This window comes from Eleutherodactylus coqui, chromosome 1, assembly GCF_035609145.1.
Source record: "Eleutherodactylus coqui strain aEleCoq1 chromosome 1, aEleCoq1.hap1, whole genome shotgun sequence".
Lineage (NCBI taxonomy): Eukaryota > Metazoa > Chordata > Amphibia > Anura > Eleutherodactylidae > Eleutherodactylus > Eleutherodactylus coqui.
Genome location: NC_089837.1, coordinates 496137903 through 496159313, shown reverse-complemented (window position 1 = coordinate 496159313; position 21411 = coordinate 496137903). Strand labels below are relative to the sequence as shown.

Below are 21411 nucleotides of genomic sequence, written 5' to 3'. Positions count from 1 at the left end.
ATCGCATCATACGTTAAAGGGGTATTTCAGCCTTTTTTTCAACTGATGACCTATCCTCTGGATAAGACATTAGTAGTTGATGGACAGTGATCTGCCACTCTGGATCACCGTACATCAGCTGATCATCCGGCCTACCGTCAGTGCAGCAAGGACGGACATCCTCATCAGTGAACGCAGGAGGAAGTTGGAGCGTCGGCTTCACTCCGCTTACAATCAGCAGGAGCACCGTGCTTCTACTGCACTTCCTGTTATGGACATACTGGCCTGTCCGTAACAAGGAGCAGCAAGTGCAATAGAAGAGTGGCGCTCCCATTGATTTCAATGGGAGTGAAGCCAGCACAGCCACCTGCCCCCCTGCCCGCTGATGACGACTACACACAAGAAGTAGTAAAAAAGCAGCTATAGGTGCCACCACTTCAGATGTACAAGAGACAAGATAGAAGATATCAATTCCTTTTTATTAAATAAGTTTCAAGCCAGCAATAAAAAACATGTTTCGAGGCCAGGGCCTCTTCCTCAGTTGAGCTGGGAAAAAGTACAACTATTGCTGATGGTGACTATCATTTTTCCATATTTTCCTGGTTGGTTGGAGGGTACCACCTAGAATAAGGGATGTATGAGGCGAAGCCTATTATTGGCAAAGGACTGGTGTGCCTTAGCTGGAGCGAGTTAAATGGATGTGCAGCATGGGAAGAAGTAGTGGTGTATGCATGCACCCAGAGGTGTAAGGTGAAGATTCTGGGCCCCAATATAAAAACTGTAACAGGGCCCCCAACTGTAACGCTTCATTCATACTACTAGCCTCCCTATTTGGAGAAGAGAGGCCTCATGGGCCTGGGTGCAACCGCATCATCTTCATCCCCTATGGTTACACCCCTGCATGCAGCATTGTCAGGGACCCCATGACTGGCCTCTGCGCATGCGTAGGTAGGGTAAGCTATAGAAAGAGGGCAGCTGACCATGCTCCTCCACTCTGGACGCAGAGGGAGATTCTCCCACTGTCTTCTTCTCTGTGCTTGCCTTTGCTATGGAGTGACACTGTCCTCACTGCTGGTGTGATGGTCTGGGGGGGCCATCATATACAACAATTGGTCACCCCTAGTAGTGATCAAAGGAGATCAGCTCTCCCTATTCCCTGTCCCCTCACCTTTAAGCCACATAACATAGTTTATAGGGCTCAAAGGTGAAGACACATTCCCTTTAAGGCCGCCTGCACACGGGCGGAAATCCCGCAGCGGGATTTCCGTGAAATCTCGCACGGCAAACAAACCGCGGCATGTCCTATTTCTGTGCGGGGCTCTGCGAGCCCCGCACAGAAACGTCACTCACCCGGCCGCCGGCTCCGGTCTGCGCATGCGCCGGCAGCCGACACATGAAAGAGCCGGGGCCGCCGGGCGCGGGTAAGTACGCGCTCCTCCCTGCAGGCGCTGGGGTCGGGTGCCGCGGTGAGAATCCTTGCCGCTGGATCCGACCCGCCCGTCTGCAGGCGGCCTAAGAAGTGACAAGTCATACATTTTTCTCCTACGAAATCTATGATGAAAAAAAAATCTGCATTCCTATTCAAATAAACGGGATGAGAATTTGGTGTGGAATCTATGTGAAAATCTATGGCAAGATACCCTGCGGTCAAGTGTGATTTAACCCTTTGCAATCCAATTTTGGATTCAGGGTTTCCTATGGGGTTTTCTCTTTCTGCCATCTTACAATGCAGCAAAACGCTGCGTTTTACAACACGCTCGTGTGAGCCCGACCTTAGGGGGGCATAGAGATGTAGGAGAGCTGAATCATGGCTGACATTTTGCTACAGTGTATCCAGTGCAGCCAATCTCCTGGACTCCAGACTGATACAATGTATTTCACTAACACAAAGGATTCCGCAGACGGTTACATTCCCATTGATGTAAGCAGATTTTGGCCGCACAAATACGCACTGAAATGCGCTTACACCCGCGTATTTCGCCCACTCCGGCATGTATTTGTGTATACAAGTACACCGCGTGTTTACGCACACACAAAAAATATGCACAAAATAGCATTGCAAAGGTGCACTCAATACATGTGTGATGGCGCTATACGCTGCGCAATTTAGTGAAAAGAACACATCTGGACCTCATTAGGCTAAATAGCCTTTTAAATCATTGCGTGGTGATGTCCCGGTGTGCAAGAACCTGCCCTGCGTGCATCAAAAGTACCGTAAAATGTGCCGCTATGCTTGCAAATTTACATAGTTCATACCGCAAATACGTTGCGCTAAGGTGAGCCTTTTTTAACACACACTCATGTGAAGGGGCCCCAGGGCGGCTTCACACGGGTGTATGCGCAATTGTGCATGCTTCAGCGCAATGAATTTGCAATATGAACTAAGTAGATTTGTGTGAGCAACTGCATTTTAATGTACGTTTTGCTCGCACAGGGCATGTTCATTTGCGCATGGCAGATGAACACGCTACAATTTAAATGGCTATTTAGCCTAATGAAGTCCAGATGTGTTCTTTTGAGCAGTTGCGAACCTCCCATAGACTTCTATGGAGACCCTTGGTAAGCAGGTCGTATTTTTTTTTTGGCGCTTCCAAAAATGGAAAGGTGTACGAATATATTGATATCAATGGGTTCTATTCTCTGCTTAATGCGCGCACAAATATGTCCGTGTGAAGAAGACTAGACATTCCCTTGGTAGGTCAGTGCGCCTCTGTGGTACCACTAACTTATATGCTGTTCAGCTGCACTAACACATCCAGCTCTGCTACATCTATCTAACATGTTCTAGGCTTGCTTTGCTTCCTTTGTGCCTGGAGTCTTGTAGGTCTTCTGTTACTGCCAGCAGTTTGTCTTCATATTCACTCTACGGTAGTCTGGAAGAGAAGAGGACAAGCATGACAGATATTCAATGTACATAAAATATGGTTTCAGGGCGGTTGGTCCAAGATTTCTTGTCCTTTCATAAGTTTGTCCAAGGAGAAACTCATCCGGGCGGACAATTCGTCCAATCTCAATTTGTCCAATATATCACTATGTCCAACCTAGATTTTATCCACTTAGCATTGGAAACGCAAAAGTGATTCTGAGCCGCTTGCGTTAACCCCTTAGTGACCAGGCCTGTTTGCGCCTGAATGACGGAGCCAAATTTTAGAAATCTGAGATGCGTCAATTTAACATAGAATCATTCCGCAAATTCTGATATTGTTTTTCACCACATATTGTGCTTCATTTATATTAAAGGGGAGGGGATTCCTGTGGCTGGACAGTGATTTTAATCTAGACTATATGTTCAAGAGGAGAACACACGTCTCATTTCTTAAGTATGGCATAAAGAATCATTTGCGAAATGTCAAATGTCTTACTGGACGAGGAAAGCAAAATCTGTGGATTGGATGAGATTTGGATTCGACGAAAAAAATTGTACGAAATGTCCCGAAACCAAAAGTAGATGTGTGAGTTTTGCATGTAGTGGCGGTATGGTAAGTGTGATATTTAAGGTAAGGACACATGGATGCAGGGTCCAAAAGCAGAGCCCCAACTTATAGAAGAGTTCTAGACCTATTTATTAAAAAATACATCTAATGATCTGTAACAGTAGGGCCGTGGAGAGGGGGTAACGTTAGTCTCGGTACAGCCACTTACCCCCTTTAAATGCATTATAACTCAACTGCAATCTACTACAATGCTGTAAATCGAGTTATCATGATGCACCAGTCATGTTAATGATTACTACATCTGTAGTAACACAGCGGCCCATTAGTGTGGCAGCATACCCCCCCAATCCCGCAGTGGCCCATTAGTGTGACAGTGACTCCCCCACTGCGGCCCATTAGTGTTCAGCGACCCCCCCCCCCCACAGTGGCCCATTAGTGTGACAGCGACACCCCCCCCTACAGCGGCCCCCAGTGTGACAGTGATCCCTCCCCCACAGCGGCTCATTAGTGTGACAGGGACACCCCCCACAGCGGCCCATTAGTGTGACAGCAACCCCCCCCCAACCCCCACAGCGACTCATTAGTGTGACAGCGACCCCCCCACAGCGGCCCATTAGTGTGACAGCGACCCCCCCACAGCGGCCCATTTGTGTGACAGCGACCCCACCCCACAGTGGCCCATTAGTGTGACAGCGACCCCACCCCACAGTGGCCCATTAATGTGACAACGGCACCCCCCTCCCCCCACAGCGGCCCATTAGTGTGACAGCGACCCCCCCCACGGCAACACCCCCCTTCCCCGGGACCCATATACTTACCCGCTCCTCCTCTGCTCGGCGTTGCTACTGGTACTGATCTCGGAGGACAATGTGCTCCGAGAGCAGCGGCGCTGAGTGAATGCCAGCAGGGGAGCCGCAGCCCCTGCCGACATTCACAAGTGGTGAGCGGCCGATGGCATACGTGCCATAGTTTCGCCACGACTGCTATAAGCTTTGGCAGCAGCTGCCTGACACTGGTTGCTCCAGTTAAGTTGACAGTTAACTAAAATCCCCAAGTCTTTTTCCATGGCAGTGTTTCCCATTTAGTGTGTAATGGTGTAGTGTCATGTGTTATATAAGGGTTAGTGATGGTATGGGCATGTGGAGAGCGGGCAGGGCGGGCATGTGAAGGTCGGTAGTAATTATTAGGCATTTGTGTACATTTGTATATGTTTCATTCTAGCATCACATTAGATATACTTGGCCATGTGAGTGTTGCACCCTAGGAACGCAGATCAGACAGCACACAGATAGCTGTCCATGTGCTATCCAACATCCGTGGACCATTGACATTGCATGGGCTAATCCTTTGAAATGAATGGGAGTGTTATACCGCAGTTACCAGGGTGTTCAAAACACTGTGGTAGTCACGCTAAAAAGCGCATGTGTGAGAGCGCCCTTAAAGTACTCCCTAGGATTAATGAATTAGCGAGGGCGACTTACACTGATTTTTCTTTTCCTCAAGCAGGTGCCGCAGATCACCCCGATGATGCCATTGATTACTTGTATGAGGCACAGTATGGCTTCAATGGCGCCAATCCCTATGAGGATGGAGAATAAGACAACATTCCACAACACGACGTTCTCTGGTTCTTTACACGTGCTCCAAGTCTCATGATGGAAGAGATAATTGTTCCTGCAATCAGAGAAATGAGGCGAGCATGAAACAGGAGATTTTACAGTAGGTGGCATCAATGAGTCATTTATTAGGTAGCTACACAACATGGTACAGCAGCACCATCTGCTGGCACGTAGCAGGCGATGCATGCTTTCTGAAACACATTTTCAAAGTGAGCAGTGGGGGTGAATGTATATGGGTTTTTTTTTAACACTATTTTTTATTTTATTTTTTTTACTTTTTTTATGTCCCTATGGGGACTTGAACCATAATAGCTCTGATTGCTATGTTGATGCATTGCAGTACTCCTATACTGCAATGCATTATCACTCACAAAAGAGATCACAGACCATGGCAGGCCTGGACCACAGTGTTTAGCAACCCATCAGCCTTCTGTAATTACATCATGGAATGCCAATGACGTCACAGAGGGAGCGTGTTCCCTCTGTGAAACCTTTTACATGCCGCGATCTACATTGATGGCAACATGGAAGGGGTTAAGAACTGGGATGGATGTTCACATGGATCCTCGCTGTTGCAGCAGGAGACCAGCTATCAATCTTAGCCGGTTCCTGCACCATTCACAGGATGGAAGTTTACGTCCTGTTGCGTTAAGTGCCCCCCAGCCAGGACGTAAGGGCATTAAGGGGTTAAAGGGGTTGTCCGGTTACTATAGGAATTTTTAATGACTTGTGTATAGAGATGAGCGAGTAGTGCCTTATTCGAGTACCTGCCCGCTCGTCTCTAAAGATTCGGCTGCCGGTGCGGGTGACAGGTGAGTTGCGGGAGTGAGCAGGGTGGAGCAGGGGGGAGAGAGGGAGAGAGGGATCTCCCCTCCGTTCCTCGCCACTCCCCGCCCGCCGCCGGCAGCCGAATCTTTAGAGACGAGCGGACAGATACTCGACTAAGGCACTACTCGCTCGAGTAATGTGTCTTAGCGAGCATACTCGCTCATCTCTATTGGTGTATATGGGTTAAAATAATAAAACCAGCAGGATCTACCCATCCTGCAGCCCCAGGTCCTCTCAGTCTTTGTTTGCAAAGGGAAACCAACTGACTGCTGCAGCCAATCAGATGGCAGCATCCCCACCGGGATTCACATTCTGGGTTCAAGGATGCCAGGAGTTTGGAACGGTGACGTTGCAGCCTCTTATTGGCTGCAGCGGTCAAGTGATTTCCATAGGATCACGAGGATTGTAGGTCTGCAGCGTTGGATTGCCGGGGCTGAGGACGGGTAATTATTCATATACCCCTTTAATGCCAAATCTGCCTCATAAGGCAGCAATATAATAGTATAATGTTTAACTGCATTCAGTAACTGAGGAAGTATGCAAGACCTGCATCTCGCCTCCCCCCACCAAATACAGTCCAGATGGCTACATATGTAACTTGCCCTCCCTATTGAAGTCTATGGGAGTAATGGGGAAAGTGAAGCCAGAAACTCCCCTAGACTTCAATGACAAGAACCACACATGTGGTCTGGCCACCTCTTTGGGTCATCTTGGCTGGATAGGAAGGCAAACATTCTTCAGGGGTCTCTTGTATTCCTGAGAGGTGGGGGTCCCAGAGATGAACACTGTATACTACCCATATAAATAGTGACTAACTGACCTGCAAGGAAAGGGATGTCCAGAAGGATGCAAGCTTGAGATAGCCCAAAGACTGCAAGGTGAAAGACACAGCAGGGAGCTTCTCCTAATACACTTGTAATCTTAAAGGGGTTCTCCACCTTGTATAGTCCCTACTCATTATAAATGGTGAGCCCAGATGTATAATCTTAGTCCGACTCCACGGTGATGATTAGGCCACTTACTCTTCTGTATTGTTCCTGAATGGATAGATGTATTCACCATTTCCTGTGTCACACAGAGGTCCATGAACCAAACCCATAGCAGACATGACCATGCAGTACACTCCTCCAATGGTGCCCAGTGCGGAGAGGATTACAGTCAGGAGCATCTGGTAAATGGTAACCCACAAAGACCATTATCTTGGTGTTGTGAATGGTGCACATAGACACATAGCATATGTTCATAATTCTTCAGGAAGGGTATGGATACGCCTTTGAGAGAGCACTTAGTGAGGAGACTTATAAGGCCATGCATACTCCTCTGGGAAATTTATGCAAATGGAAAAATGGGATAATGCCTCTGCAGTGCCACCTATTGGAAAGCAGCATTCCTGCAAGTTAATGTTAAACTTAATGTTAATGGAGCGCCCCACTGTTAGGCAGCCTGCCCTACCATGTTTCCCTTGAGGTGCAGGCAGATATGAAGTGGGAGATTGACGACATGCTATGTCATCCAGAAGCCCAAGAGTATATGAGCCTTCCCTGTAGTCCTGATGCCCAAGAAAGACTGGACAATTCGATTCTGCGAAGACTACAGGAGGTGGAACGCCATTGCGATATACAGTGCTTATCTGATGCCCTGAGCTGTTGGACCAGCTGGCCAGTGACCATTACATCACAATTATGAATCTGGCTCAAGGGTATTGGCACATACCCATAACCAAGGAAGCACTGGAGCAATCTGCTTTCATGACCTCATTTGTACCCCATGAGTCCAAGGTGATAAACTTCAGCATGAAAAATGCTCCAACCATTTTTCAATGCTTGGTTGATCCACTTCTTGAGGGGTTAGAAGAATTTGTGGTCGCTTACTTGGACGATATTGCTGTCTTCAGCGCCACTTGGGTGAACACCTCGAGCCCCTACCATGGGTACTCAAGCGGATCCAGACCGCAGGCCTGAACATCAAGCCTGGAAAATGCCAGATTGGCATGTAGGAGGTGCAGTACCTAAGTCATCGAGTCAGTGGGGGAACTCTAAACCCAGGGCTTGGAAAAGCGGACACCATAATGGCCTGACGCACCCCAAAACCAAGAAGCAAGTAATGTCCTTCTTGGGTACAGGTGGGTACTACCGTAAGCTGGTACCCAACTACATTGCCCTAGCCAGGCCCCTCACTGATGTGATCAGGAAAAAACTGCCTCAGATAGTGAACTGACCCTCCAACTGTGAGCAGTCCTTAAGACTGCCCTCTCCAGTGCCCCGGTTCTGCAGGCCCCAGACGTCACCAGGAGGTTTGTGGTGCAGACCGATCCTAGCGCATATGACCTGGGTGCTGCTCTCAGCTAACTAAACTCTAGCTGGGAAAAGAACCCTGTGCAGAGAGGTGGCATAGGCCTCGGTAGAGAAAGAGTGCTTAGCCAATGTGTGGGCCCTGTAGAAGCTTCATCCATATCTCTATGGGCGCAACTTCGCCATAATGACACATCACAATCCTCTTAGCTGGTTGCATCAGGTAGCAGTAGTTAAAATGGCAAGTTACTACGCTGCAGTCTAGCCTTACAGTAATATGACTTCACCATCCAGCACAAGAAGGGCAGCAAGCATATTAACGCTGATGGGCAAGGCAAGGGAGGTTATTGGCGGATTACCCTCTCATTAACCATCTCTAAAAGGGGGAGGTGTAATGAAATGATGCTGGTAAATTGTCTGCAAATCTCCCTGCTATCTGCCACCTTTCTGGTCTGGAGAAAGTTGAGTGCATTTAGTCAGATTTTTAAGTGTATTTCCGGCCAAGCATTGCTCATCAATATTCACTCAACTGCCTTGCACACCTGTACCAGAGGGGCCTTTGATCCCATTTGCTCCTTTTGGACCACCAAGGAAGTCCTTTGTTGTAGTGAAAATGAAATTAGCAATTTGCAGTAGATCCCATTGTCTCCTTGCCCCTCTAAATACGCATCCCCTAGACTTGCCGACTGCGGTTTCACACCACTGAGATGGGACAAAAAGAATTAATAACTGTAATTATGGGTCATTCGTAGGTCCCAGCTCAACAGTGGTTATATTTTTGAAACCGTGTATGGTTTATCTTTTCCTTCTGCAGAAGATTCTGGTTTGGACTCATATTCCCAGTTATTGTTACAATCCGTATTAGAAAGCCTAACATTGACTTGCAGGAGTGCTGCCTTCCAATAGGAGGCACTGCAGAGGCATCTTTTCATTTGCATAATTCTTCAGTAACAGTAAAGGCTTACATACGACAGCATCCCATGAGAATCTACAATGTATTCACCTTTGGATAATGCTGTACCATCCGGGTTTGAGAACATTTTTTCAGGTGGCCCTGACTTCCTTGTTAAGTAGAGGACCACTGTTGTCTACAGCAATCACTAGCTGCTTTTAAATTTCAAAGGGCACTATAGAATATAATACCTTAGTATTCATGGTGTGATTCTAGCAATAACAGTTGTGATCAAAATTATTAAACCCCTATTGCAAAATAGGTTTATTTCTCAACTTTACAAACTTTCAGCTGTTTTTTTCTGCAAAAGCATAATACAGGCAGAAGGCCTATCGGTCCAAATTTATGTAGTTTTTTCTTAGGATATGGGCCCAAAACAATTCCACATAGGGTGACATCTAACCTAAGGCTAGTATTGATCCCAATCTTGAGAAATACAGTATTGCACAATGCCCATTGATTCGCCTTGCATACACAGGATCTTGCAGAGTAAGGGATGCAAAATATTGGCCTCCTAAGACTTGGACCCATGTTCCTTGTACTGCTGAACTAAACCCTCTGCTGTACAGAACTATTATGAGCCCTGACATATAAAATACAGAATCTCACATTCAACAACGGACCTCGAATCAGAAACCACCCATTACTGAGGCTGTAGATACTTCATCCAGCCACCAGACATGAGATTTCTTACCCCGCATCTGTTTGCACAGCATCCATCTCCGCCTGCACTCAGCATCATAAATGCTGGTAGGAAAACCTGCAGAACAAAAGTACATACATGGTTATTGCAAGAGGCGGGTAGTGGGCAGAAGGCTTCTGGAAGGCCAGGAATATAAAACTGGGCACGGACCTGCAACACTTGAAAGAAGTTGTGAGTTTTGATGCTGCTGGCCTTGTTACGCCGGTCAACCAGAAGTTGTGTTAGCGTCGGTAAACATAGGAAGGATGTAACAGCAAAAGGCTAGGGCTCTGGAGCGACCTATTAGTGGCGAGATGCTACTGAACGGAGATCACCAGTGGTGTATTATAAGAGAATACCTTATTGAAAACCAGCAGATAACACGTTTCGAGGTATTTCACTTCTTCTTTAGAGAACTGGACAATGTATATGTTGGTCAGTCCATCAGAGTCAAAAACATAACCCAATCCATAGCATAATCACATACCAGTAGAAGCCAAAGGAAGTCTTGATAGCCACCAGAATCTGTAGACAATGTTAGACTCTACTGGTATATGATCATGCCATAACATGATCATATACCAATATGAATCGGACTATGGTTTTGTCTACAATGGACTATCTCTCACATATACTGTCCTGCTGTCTAATGAAGAGGTGAATTCAGTGGGTGATGTGCCTGCAATACCAATCCAGGTCACAGCACTACAGAGCTGTCTGCCTCCAGCTTTCTCAATGACATCTGGTCCAATATCAGCTGATCGGTGGGGATCCCAAGCGGTGGACACCTACCAATTAATTATTGATGACCTATCCTGAGATTAGGTCGTTTTGATGAAGTCCCGGACATCCCCTTTAACTAATCTGCCATCTAATGATAATGAGATGACTCAGCTTATTCTGCCCCAGTCTACAGTACACAGCTAAGTTAGCAAGGGAGCATCAGGAAACAGTAAAGGCCTTTTTTACTAGGGCCAATGATTGAGCAGGAGATTTCATACATATGTTCATTTTCCAATCATCGGCCTGTTTGAATATGCCAGTGACTGCCTGATGAACAAGCAAACACTTGTTTGTCGGCTGATGAATGCTTTAAGTGGGCATAAAAATGCCTGCTTGTCAGCACATCTGCCTGTTTAAACAGGGCGAGTTGCTGCCAAAGGATGCAGTCAGTGGGGATGAATGATCATTCATTTCTATATTGGCCATCCTCTGCCACATGTGATTGCCAATAACAAGTGCCAACTAACATGCTATTTTTTGATATGTTCATTATAATGGGCAGACAATTGGCCTGTGTAAGAGGGCCCTAAGTGTCAGTCTTTAGGGCTGTTCTAGTGCTCAGGGTGAAAACTGCAATATTTCAATACATTTAAAAAAAAAAATAAAATTTTTCTATTAAACATTATGCTCCTACATTTTAAACCTTTCCCACCCCATGATGTACATTTATGTATATGAGAAAGAAGGGGTTCCTGTGAAAAGCCATACATGTACAGCATGTAGATGGGGCAAGCTCAGAAGCTGAGCCTACGCCATCTGCAGTGGGAGCCGTTGTAGCTAACAGCTAGGGTCTCGCAGCAATGGAGAGGATCGCAGACAAGTCCAGTCTCTGCTGTTAAGCTCTTACATGATGCAATCAATGCTGATCGCAGCATGTATGAGATTAACAGAGAGAGGGCACTTCTCTCTGATGTCCTTAGCCCTCCACCATCCACAATGACCTTTGGGTCTGCCATGGCTTTCAATGATTAATAATAAACATAATACACTGCAGAACACAAGTACTGCAGTGCATTATTTGAGCGATTATCTGAGTAATTGCATAGGTGATGGTACTGGTGAATAACCACTGACACACCTTCCTTATATTGAGGGGCGACTGCTAGGTACTATTCATGCCCACAAGAGGGCGTATACAGGGTGTCAGGCCACATGGTACATGTAGTGCACCATGCAGGCTTACACCCTCTTAATGATGCCATATTTCAATCCAGCGGGCTGCCCTGCACCCCCACAGGTGAACCACACTGGCACGGGCACCCTGGGCTCCCCCAGCATTCAAAACCGCACTGCCTGTTACTAATATGTGCCAACAATTCTTGATAAATACAAGATGTTAGTTAATATTTTGTAATGCGGATTCCTTATGTCTGTATTTTTTACTGGCATAATATGGGCAGCACAGAAAACATTGGTTTCCATTGTCATATTCTGACATGTATTTTTCACCTGCATATTTTATACATGTGAAAAAAATTGCAGCATGTTCTATTTTAAGGTAATGCCCCTTTTTATTTAAATTTTCCCCCAGACTGGAGGTTGCAAACCCTTTTTAGTCTTAAAGGCATGATCCATCCCTGCGGTCGATGGCCGCTTGCTGCTTACAGTTTTTTAGTATATACACATAGAGGTCAGTTAGATTCTTCCTAGTATATACACATAGAGCTAAAGAATGGTCGTGCCAAATTTCAAGTTTGTACGACATCAGGAAGTTAGAGAATTAGATTAGGTACATAACACGAGGGTTCACTTACTTTTGCACTTGGCATTGAATAATCAAGTTGCAACCCCTATACTTTTCCTATTTATGATATAAAGAATTATTGAAGAAAAAAATGTGATGGGTGTAGGCGCAGCTGACCGAAATATAAAGCTCAGTACAACACAGGAAGTAAGCTCAGCTTCTCCGCTTTATTTTAAACCATCTGAAAACAGAGAAGCTGAGCTTACTTCCTGTATTGTAATGAACTTTATATTTCGATCAGCTGCGCCTACACCCATCACATTTTTTTCTTCACTAATCCATCAAAATATTCCCACCTGCCAGTGTGACTATCATAGCATTGGCTGCACCCAAACAACTAGGTCTTTTCCACGACCCACCACCTTAACAAGAGAGAGGAATCACATCTTCTGCACGTTCCTTTACCTATAATTTTTCCAAATTACCCATTCAGGTAGCTACACCCCTAAAAATATTTTTTTTCATCTTTCTAGTTAGGATCTAAAGAATGGTTGTGCCAAAATTCATGTTTGTACGACATCGGGAAGTTAGAGAATTAGATTAATTACATAACATAGGGGTGCTTACACTTTTGCACTTAGCATTGAATAATCGAGTTGTGACCCCGTTACTTTTCCTATTTAGGACCTAAAGAATGCTCATGCCAAATTTCAAGTTTGTACTACACCGGGAAGTTACATAACATAGGAGTACACTTACTTTTGCACTTAGCATTAAAAAATTAAGTTGTGTTCCCTCTACTTTTCCTATTTATTACCTAAAGATTGGTCATGCCAAATTTCAAGTTTGTATGACAGCGGGAAGTCAGAGAATTAGATTACGTACATTACACAGGGGTGCCAATACTTTTGCACTTAGCATTGAATAATTGAGTTGTACCCCTTTTACTTTTCCTTTGTAGGAGCTAAAGAATGGTTGTGCCAAATTTTATGTTTGTACGACATCGGGAAGTTAGAGAATTAGTGGCAAGTCAGTGAGTGAGTGAGGCGCTGCATGTCATTGATAGGTGAGGACTGGAGGTCAATAAGAGGACGCTGATGTTGTTATGCGGGCGCTGTTATCCGGGCACTGCATTACTGACAAGCCATATGTGAGCATTGTTATATAGACGTCATAGTACAATACTGTTCTGTAATACCATTCAGTTTATGAATATGTCATACAGACTCACCAATAATCCAGCCCCAACGATTCCTTGGAAAAACCAGACAAAATCTGTAATCTGTTCCACTTCTAGGATCCTGCCATTGGGGAAGTACAGGAGAAGATTTGCAGTGATAGCACAGATTCCTAATGGGAATAGGAGTTTGCCAATAAATTTAGCACATTTCCCTGTGCACATGGTGAGGCCGGGCTGCAAGGACAAAGGTTCATATATTGAGAATACCTTACGGATGTCATGGATGATAATAACCACATTTGCTGGTGTGTAAAACATGTTTTCGAATATTGAAATAAGTATCACATAAAAGAGTATTCTGGGACTTTTACTATTCATAACCTATCCTTAGGATAGGGGATCAACAGTTGACCATGGGGGATATTGGGCTTGCTGTCAATGTGGACATCACTGGAAGCAAATAGCGCTGCCCATATTGCAGAGTCCTGTATTGGTACAGCAGGCACAGCTCCCATTGAATTCAATCTGCCTGCAGTACCAAACCGGGCTGTTGCGATGTTGACAGCACTGAATACGCTGATAGCAGCCTTGGGGATCAGCTGATTATTGGGGATCCGGAGCAGCAGCCCTTCAACAATCCTGAAGATAGGTCATCAATAGTAAAAGTCCTGGAGAAACCCCTTTAACATTTAAATGTCGAGTTAAATTTCCCCACATCTGAAGCCTCTTGGAGAGAACAATCCATTTGGTCTTCTAGAGAGTGGTTCTCTCAAAGGAGAAGGTCAATATACTGAGGATAAAAGAGAATTGAAAATCCGTCACAAAAATCTATGTCTAGATCTGAGGTGGTCTTCTCACAGAGGCCGTCTTTCGCATGGAGTTGGCCTTCCGCACAGAGTTGGCCTTCCGCACAGAGTTGGCCTTCCGCACAGAGTTGGCCTTCCGCACAGAGTTGGCCTTCCGCACAGAGTTGGCCTTCCCCACAGAGTTGGCCTTCCCCACAGAGTTGGCCTTCCCCACAGAGTTGGCCTTCCCCACAGAGTTGGCCTTCCCCACAGAGTTGGCCTTCCCCACAGAGTTGGCCTTCCCCACAGAGTTGGCCTTCCCCACAGAGTTGGCCTTCCCCACAGAGTTGGCCTTCCCCACAGAGTTGGCCTTCCCCACAGAGTTGGCTTTCCCCACAGAGTTGGCCTTCCCCACAGAGTTGGCCTTCCCCACAGAGTTGGCCTTCCCCACAGAGGCGGTCATTTGAAGAGGTTTTATTGTGTGAATAGCCCATTAGCCAGCTACTAACTTCTGTAATGGACAGAAGAACTGAGGTACTTTATTCTCAACAGAGGAAATAATTTGGAAAGTCCACCTTTCCTCTATACAGAGCTGTTATCATTATTCACATATGAGTGCATAACATGTAGCAATGTGCATGAGATATACAATAAGATAGTTTAGGGAATGGATGAAATAACTGTGACATCCATAAAGAGAAAGTCAGTAAGGAATAAACACCAAACATAAGTGTGGGGAAAAGTATAATCTATCAAAGCAGATGCCACGGCAGCCCCATGAGTATTGCGTCTACTGCAGCTTCTTCAGGGGTAAGTTGAACAATGATGTGGAATTTTAAAGTTCTCACCTATGCTTGATGATCTGTTTTATACCCGATACATGGTTTTTGGAAGTTATACCTCCTAATTTTGCTAACTTTTTTGCTAAATCGCCCCTATTTGTGCCTCCTCACAGTTATAGTGGGTACTGGTGTATCTTGACACCACCAGGAAGCTAGGGGTTTACCATAGTGTCTGTTAATGACTCCCTTACAGTAACAGTGGCCATTAGTAAGCCTCTCACAGACATGGTATACCTTGAAATAATCATTACATATGAGTTCTACAGAGTGATAGTGATTACAGTGCAATTACCTGCTGTAATCACAGGTGAATTCTGATTGGCATTGTTTATTTTTCTTCTCTAGCTCCATCCTAGCACTACTCACAATTAAATGCTCAGTAATCCCCCGTGGTATTAGTGCCCCCTTGTGGCCCCACTTACTAATAATGCCCCCATTTAGATATAGTGCTCCATCTGTGGCCCCACTCCGTGTGCAACAAAGTCCCAACCATCCACGACCTCTTCATTACAAATGTCTCAACCTGCTCGCCCTCACCGAGACGTGGATACAGCAGTCCGATTCAGTCTCCCCTGCTGCATTGTTCTTTGATGACCTGCAGTTCCCCCACACCCCCAGATCGGACGACACCCATGGTGGAGGAGTATCACAAAAAAGATTTATACCAGCAGCACTCACTTATTTTCAAATAGGGCAGGATCTGGTGGTGCAAAGCCTATGGTGAAAGGAACCCAGACCTTGGTTCCACAGGATATACATATGAAAAGAAGATCCAAGCACCACGATGCGGAAGATAATAAAATAACTTTATTCCTCCATCCAAAATATCGTTGCAACGTTTCGACCTCTGATGTTACCAGATCTTTGTCAAGCATGGTAGAGGAGTAGGTGTTATCCTCTCGCCAAATTGCACCAGGTCACTCCCCCGGGCCCCTCCCTCACCTTCTTGTCGTTTGAAGTCCATATCCAATGACTGTTCCGTCCACTGTCCCTACCCTACCTGTCCACTGTAGCTACATGTGTCCACACGTGTCGCTGTCATCTACCGGCCCCCAGGTCCCACCCGCCTGTTCCTAGACAATTTCTCCACCTGGCTCCCCCATTTCCTATCCTCCCTATCTTCAGTGACTTCAACATCCCCACTAATGACCCCATTTCTCCATCTGCCTCCCAGCTTTTAACAAATCACCTCCTTCCTCGGCACATCACAACTCTCAGACTCACTCACTCACAGAGATGGCAACACCCTCAACCTAATTTTCCCCCCTCCCACTCTCTGACCACAACCCCCTTTCCTTCTCCATTAGGCACCCTAGCATCTCCCTAGGCCCTACTATCTATTGTAACTCTAGGAACCTCCAGACTGTCCACACCCAGCAGTTTGCCAAAACCTTACAGTCTTCCCTGTGCCCCATCTCTCTCCTCTCATGCCCCAGCCTGGCTGCCGAACACTACTCCACCACCCTCAAATGCGCCCTGGATGATGCTGCAACCCCACCATGACCTGAGCCGTCCACCACACACCACAACAACCTTGGCTCATGCCCCAAATGCGCTTCATCCGGCGATGCTCTAGGTGTGCTGAGTGTTTGTGGTGCAAATCCAAAACAACCTGCAGACTTCACCCACTATGCTTAAAACCTCACCCTTCACCATGCTAAACAAGTTTATTTTCCATCCCTTGTCTCCTCACTATCCCACAACCCCAAACGAGTCTTCGATACCTTCCACCCCCTAGTCCTGCACCTCAGAAATATTGCTAAAATCCATCCATTCCTCACCACAGACACGCTAAAGACACTCGTTGTTGCCCTCCTCCCCTCCCGACTCAACTACTGCAACTCTGTTCATCTGCCTTCCCTGCACCAGACTCTTCCCTCTCCAATCCATACTAAATGCAGCAGCTAGACTCCTCTTCCTATCCAGCCGTTTCTCAGATGCCTCTGCGCTGTGCCAGTCGCTGCACTGGCTGCCAATACACTACAGAACTCAATTCAAACTTATCACCCTCAACCACAAAGCTCTCCACGGCGCCACGCCACCATACATCGCTTCCCTCCTGTCCGTACACCACCCAGCCCGCACACTTCAATCTGCTAACACACTCAAAATAAACACCCTTCTAATACGAACCTAGCATGCTATTCTCAAGAACTTTTCTAGAGCAGCACCAATCCTCTGGAACACTCTACCCCAAAACATCCATCATTCTGTATCATCTGCCCCCTTTGTTTCCAAATAATTGAATACCAAATGTAGCTCTTGCACTGCGGAATAAGTTGGCGCTATACAAATAAAGATTATTATTAGAGTGTTCCTCCACTTTGTCATAGTGCTCACTTTTAGCTCTAATTATTGTGCCCTCCCCACTCCCTGTCCCCCTGCTGTCCCTCTGATCCCCCATCTCACTCAATTAGTAAAAGTCCATCTTGATCTATACACAGGGATTCTGCAACCACACAGCACGGTTGTGTACACTGGCTCAGTTCCCCCGCTTAGCCTAAATCACAGGGCACCTGGAGTCGGGTTGGAGTCGCCTGTGTAGAGAGAAACCCTGTTTGGCTTGGCTGCAGGATGAAATTTTGCTATTTGACGAAGGTGTGGTAGTAGGGACCTGGGACATGCCATCTTCCACTTGTGACAGCAGGACCGTCCCTTCGAATCCTGGGTGGTTGTCAGGCATGAGCACTTCGTATGTAAATGTGGAGGTGAAAAATATGTCCACGTGAATCAAAGTATTAAAACCATAAACCTGCAATATCTTTTAGCAATTACAATGCATTTTGCGACTAAAAGGCATTACATCGCTGTATTTCCCATTTTTTTACGTGCTTTTTATCCCCATTAAAACTGCATGTAATTTCAATAGTTTAAAAAAAATTGAGTGCGATGCAATTTTTTTTTTTGCATCCCAAATTAATAATCTGTGCAAGCGAAGAGTCGCTCATGTAAATTAACCTATTGAAATCGATGGGTTATTTTCCTGTTCTATTCACATCACATTCGAAGGGAAGTCCAACCAGAAAAATCATCATGTAAATACACCCTTAGGGCTCAGTCAGACGAGCGTGGTTTACACACTGCTAAGCAACGTGTAAACCACGCTGATGCAATGCAGGGATTATGCGCATGAGCGGAGCTGTCTTTAGCTCCATGAAGAAGCCTGGTCACACATCCGTGGAGCCTATGGTAAGCACCCTGGACAGCGCGCATCACAGAGCTGACAGGCGAGTCAGCACTTGCTGACCGTTCTTTTTTAGGGCACATTCTGCACTTCTAAAACGGGTCCGTGTGAGCGCTCCCATAGGAACCTATTGGTTGCTATAAAAGCGTGGTTTACATGCTGCTGTAGAAGCGTGTAAACCACGCTTGTCCGGTCTCGGCCTTAGTGTACTGTACTCTTATCTGGCAGGGAAGTCTTAGGCTATCTCAGTCAGAAGCGCACAGGTGTCACTGCTACCTTTGCACAATACAGCAATGCCCCTATCTGTCTCCGAGATTATGGGGGTCTCTATCTGTCACACTATGGGGGGATTTTAAAGTCTTATTTTAATTATTGAGCTCCCATTCAAACACACTTCATTTAAGTGCAACGAATGGCTCCTTCACATGGGCGTATTTGTGCGCATAAAATTTAAGCGCAATACGAAGAGAATAGAATCCAATGATGTCAATGGGTGTGTATACATTTCCCGTTTTTGCGCGCTCATGTCCCACCTGTGCAAAAAAAAATAGGACATGCTTTATTTTCCTGCACATTTGCGCACTAAAGGTCCCCATAGAAGTCTATGGGAGCTGCGCAAATACACATGCAATATACAAGCAAATGCACAAATACGCTGCGCAATTCCATGAAACTCACTGGGCTAAATAGCCATTTAAATCGGGGCATATTTGCTTGCTGCGTGCATGTGAACATGCCCTGCGGGCGCGAAGAGTGCAGTGAAATACGGCGACACAAGTGTAATAAAGCCTCGTTTATATCGTAAATCTGTTGCACTGAAGCCTGCGCAAAAACACATACGCTTGTGTAAATGGATGGATTTTACTTCAATTAGGTAATTCTGTGCAGCCTTAGAGCAGATTCACACGGGCGCAAGCGCAACATTTTCTGCGCGTGTAAGGGCGTATTTCACTGTACTTTCTGTACACGCAGGGCAAGTTCATATTCGCACGGCAGACGACCACGCCCTGATGTAAATGGCTATTTAGCCTGTGTTCTTTTTTTCACAGAATTGCGCATTGTATTTGTGCACCTCCTTACATATTGCTCATACGTTTGCACACCCCAGGATGTGTTCTTTTTCCATCGCCTTTTGTATTCTGTGCACAGTTGCGCACCTCCATTGACGTCTATGGGGACCTTTGGTGTGCAAATACACAAAAAGAATAGAACATGCTCTATCTGTTTTTGCACGCTCCTAATGCACACTCACAATAAATCTACAAACAGCTATTCCCGAAGTAACATTTTATAAAGAAACTACTATTCTAACATTGTTCTACATATTTGCACCAAGTGACCCCAATCTGGTGTAAACCCGCATGCCGGCAGTCCTTTCATAGTTAGCTCATATAGAAAACACTCGTACCTGATGACCTCGGGGAGACAGATGGACGCAGAAGACCACAGCGAGATGAGTTCTGCAGAGGAGTAGTATGACCGCTACCAGGCGCACACAGCAAGCGGTTGTAGGCGGACGCTGATGATCTGCCTGAGAAGAATTCGGAAGGACCCTGAACGGCCTCACTAGGTTGCAGGTATAACAAATAAAGCGGTATTGATTCTCTGAGCGATGAATGCAGCGCTGTTCTCCTGGTCAGTGTCCTTCGCACTTATTGATTAACTAACGCCAGTGATGTCACGCTCGTTACTAATGACAAAAGTTGCCAAACAAACGACTGATTCAGCCAGGAGATTGCAACGTGCAGGAAATGTACAAATATCCTATGTAATATGCTATAGCAATCATATTACCCTGGGACTGATAAAATCGAAACCTGGTAAAACGAGGGCACTAATCCATTAACCCCTTAAGGACCAGGGAGGTTCAGTCCTAAAGGACCAGACACTTGGGATTTTACCCATCTGCTGGTTTTACTGCCCTATGTTTGTTTTCTTCAGCTTCCAAGATTATTTTTGCGTTTTTTTCCCCCCATGACATATAGGGCTTGTTTTATTATAGCTTTCTTTACTGAATTGTTTTTCCTTTGTTAAAATGATTTAAAATTTAGTTGTTGTTTGTTTTTAAAATTAGTATATTTACGCTAAAATAAAGTACAGGAACGAGTTTCTCACTTTGTTTCACACGTTTCATTATATAATTTCGATATATAATTTGTATAGTCTCTGATTACAGGGCGCATACGGTTTTGTTTAGAGTCGGCGGTTGGTCATTTTCTTTTATTTTAATATATTGTAAAAATATTACATATATATATATATATATATATATATATTCTGTAATTTCTTCCACTTATTTTTGTAATTATTTATTTTAACATCTATGTCCCCCATGATATCATAACAGACTTCGGGGGGGGGGGGGGGGGGGGGGGCATTCACATTGTCTTTTTTTTTTATTTCACACTTATCTACTGTAGCTGGGGCATCCACAGGAGACGCATCCACAGCAGCCCCAGTTTTAGTAGAAAACATCCTCCTAGTGTGACAGTAATGAATAACAGAGCTGATCAGGGTCTGTTAGGACCCTGCAGCTCTGCTGTGGCAGAGGACACCCGGCGGTCATATGATCACCGGTTCGAATAGCAGAAGTGATACCACTTTCTGTTTTCACTACATACCTCTCATTGCAAAGCACAAGCGGCTAAAAACTTTTGTAACCACTTCTTCCTCTACCTCTGGGTCCTGTGACTAGCAGCCGAGGACCCAACCTGCTTTTGCTAGATAGCAGGAGCTTTAATCCAGCGCCATATTTTTACTATTGGCCAAAATTAAAGCCCAGCACCAAGTGCTGTAAATTTCCATGCTTGGTCCTTAATGGGTGAAAATCAAATCATTATCCTGCAATGTTGATTCAGAGGAAGGCAAAAAAACCATTGTATCATTTTGGGGAAAATGTCATTCCCGCCTCCAAATACATCAGAGTTGAGTTATCAATACTGCAGAAAAACGTGAGTGATAAGTTAACCATTTTTGTGACATGGTTTGCCCATCTAAAAGTTATTGGCCATGAAGCAGTAGTGTACAGTGACGAGATGGGCCCCCATAGCAAAAACGTAAATGGGCCCCTATTATGGTGTCCGGTTTTGCCACCCCGTTTTTTACTGTTCCACGACTTTGAAATTGTTCCTTAGGCTATTTCTCGATCTCCTTGGAGGAAATTCCTCT

General features: G+C 45.5%; 1 protein-coding gene across 1 annotated transcript; it reads right to left on the bottom strand.

Annotated features, from left to right (window-relative positions):
- Positions 1-2595: 2595 nt before the first annotated feature.
- On the bottom strand, positions 2596-19771 carry LOC136613974 (transmembrane 4 L6 family member 1-like). Its single transcript, XM_066594088.1, has 6 exons — positions 19652-19771; positions 13484-13666; positions 9798-9863; positions 6883-7028; positions 4895-5087; positions 2596-2852 (listed from the first exon to the last, which is right to left on the bottom strand). Exons 2-6 carry the CDS (start codon positions 13652-13654, stop codon positions 2838-2840), a joined length of 591 nt encoding a protein of 196 aa, XP_066450185.1. The 5' UTR covers positions 13655-13666; positions 19652-19771; the 3' UTR covers positions 2596-2837.
- Between the last annotated feature and the right edge of the window lie 1640 nt (positions 19772-21411).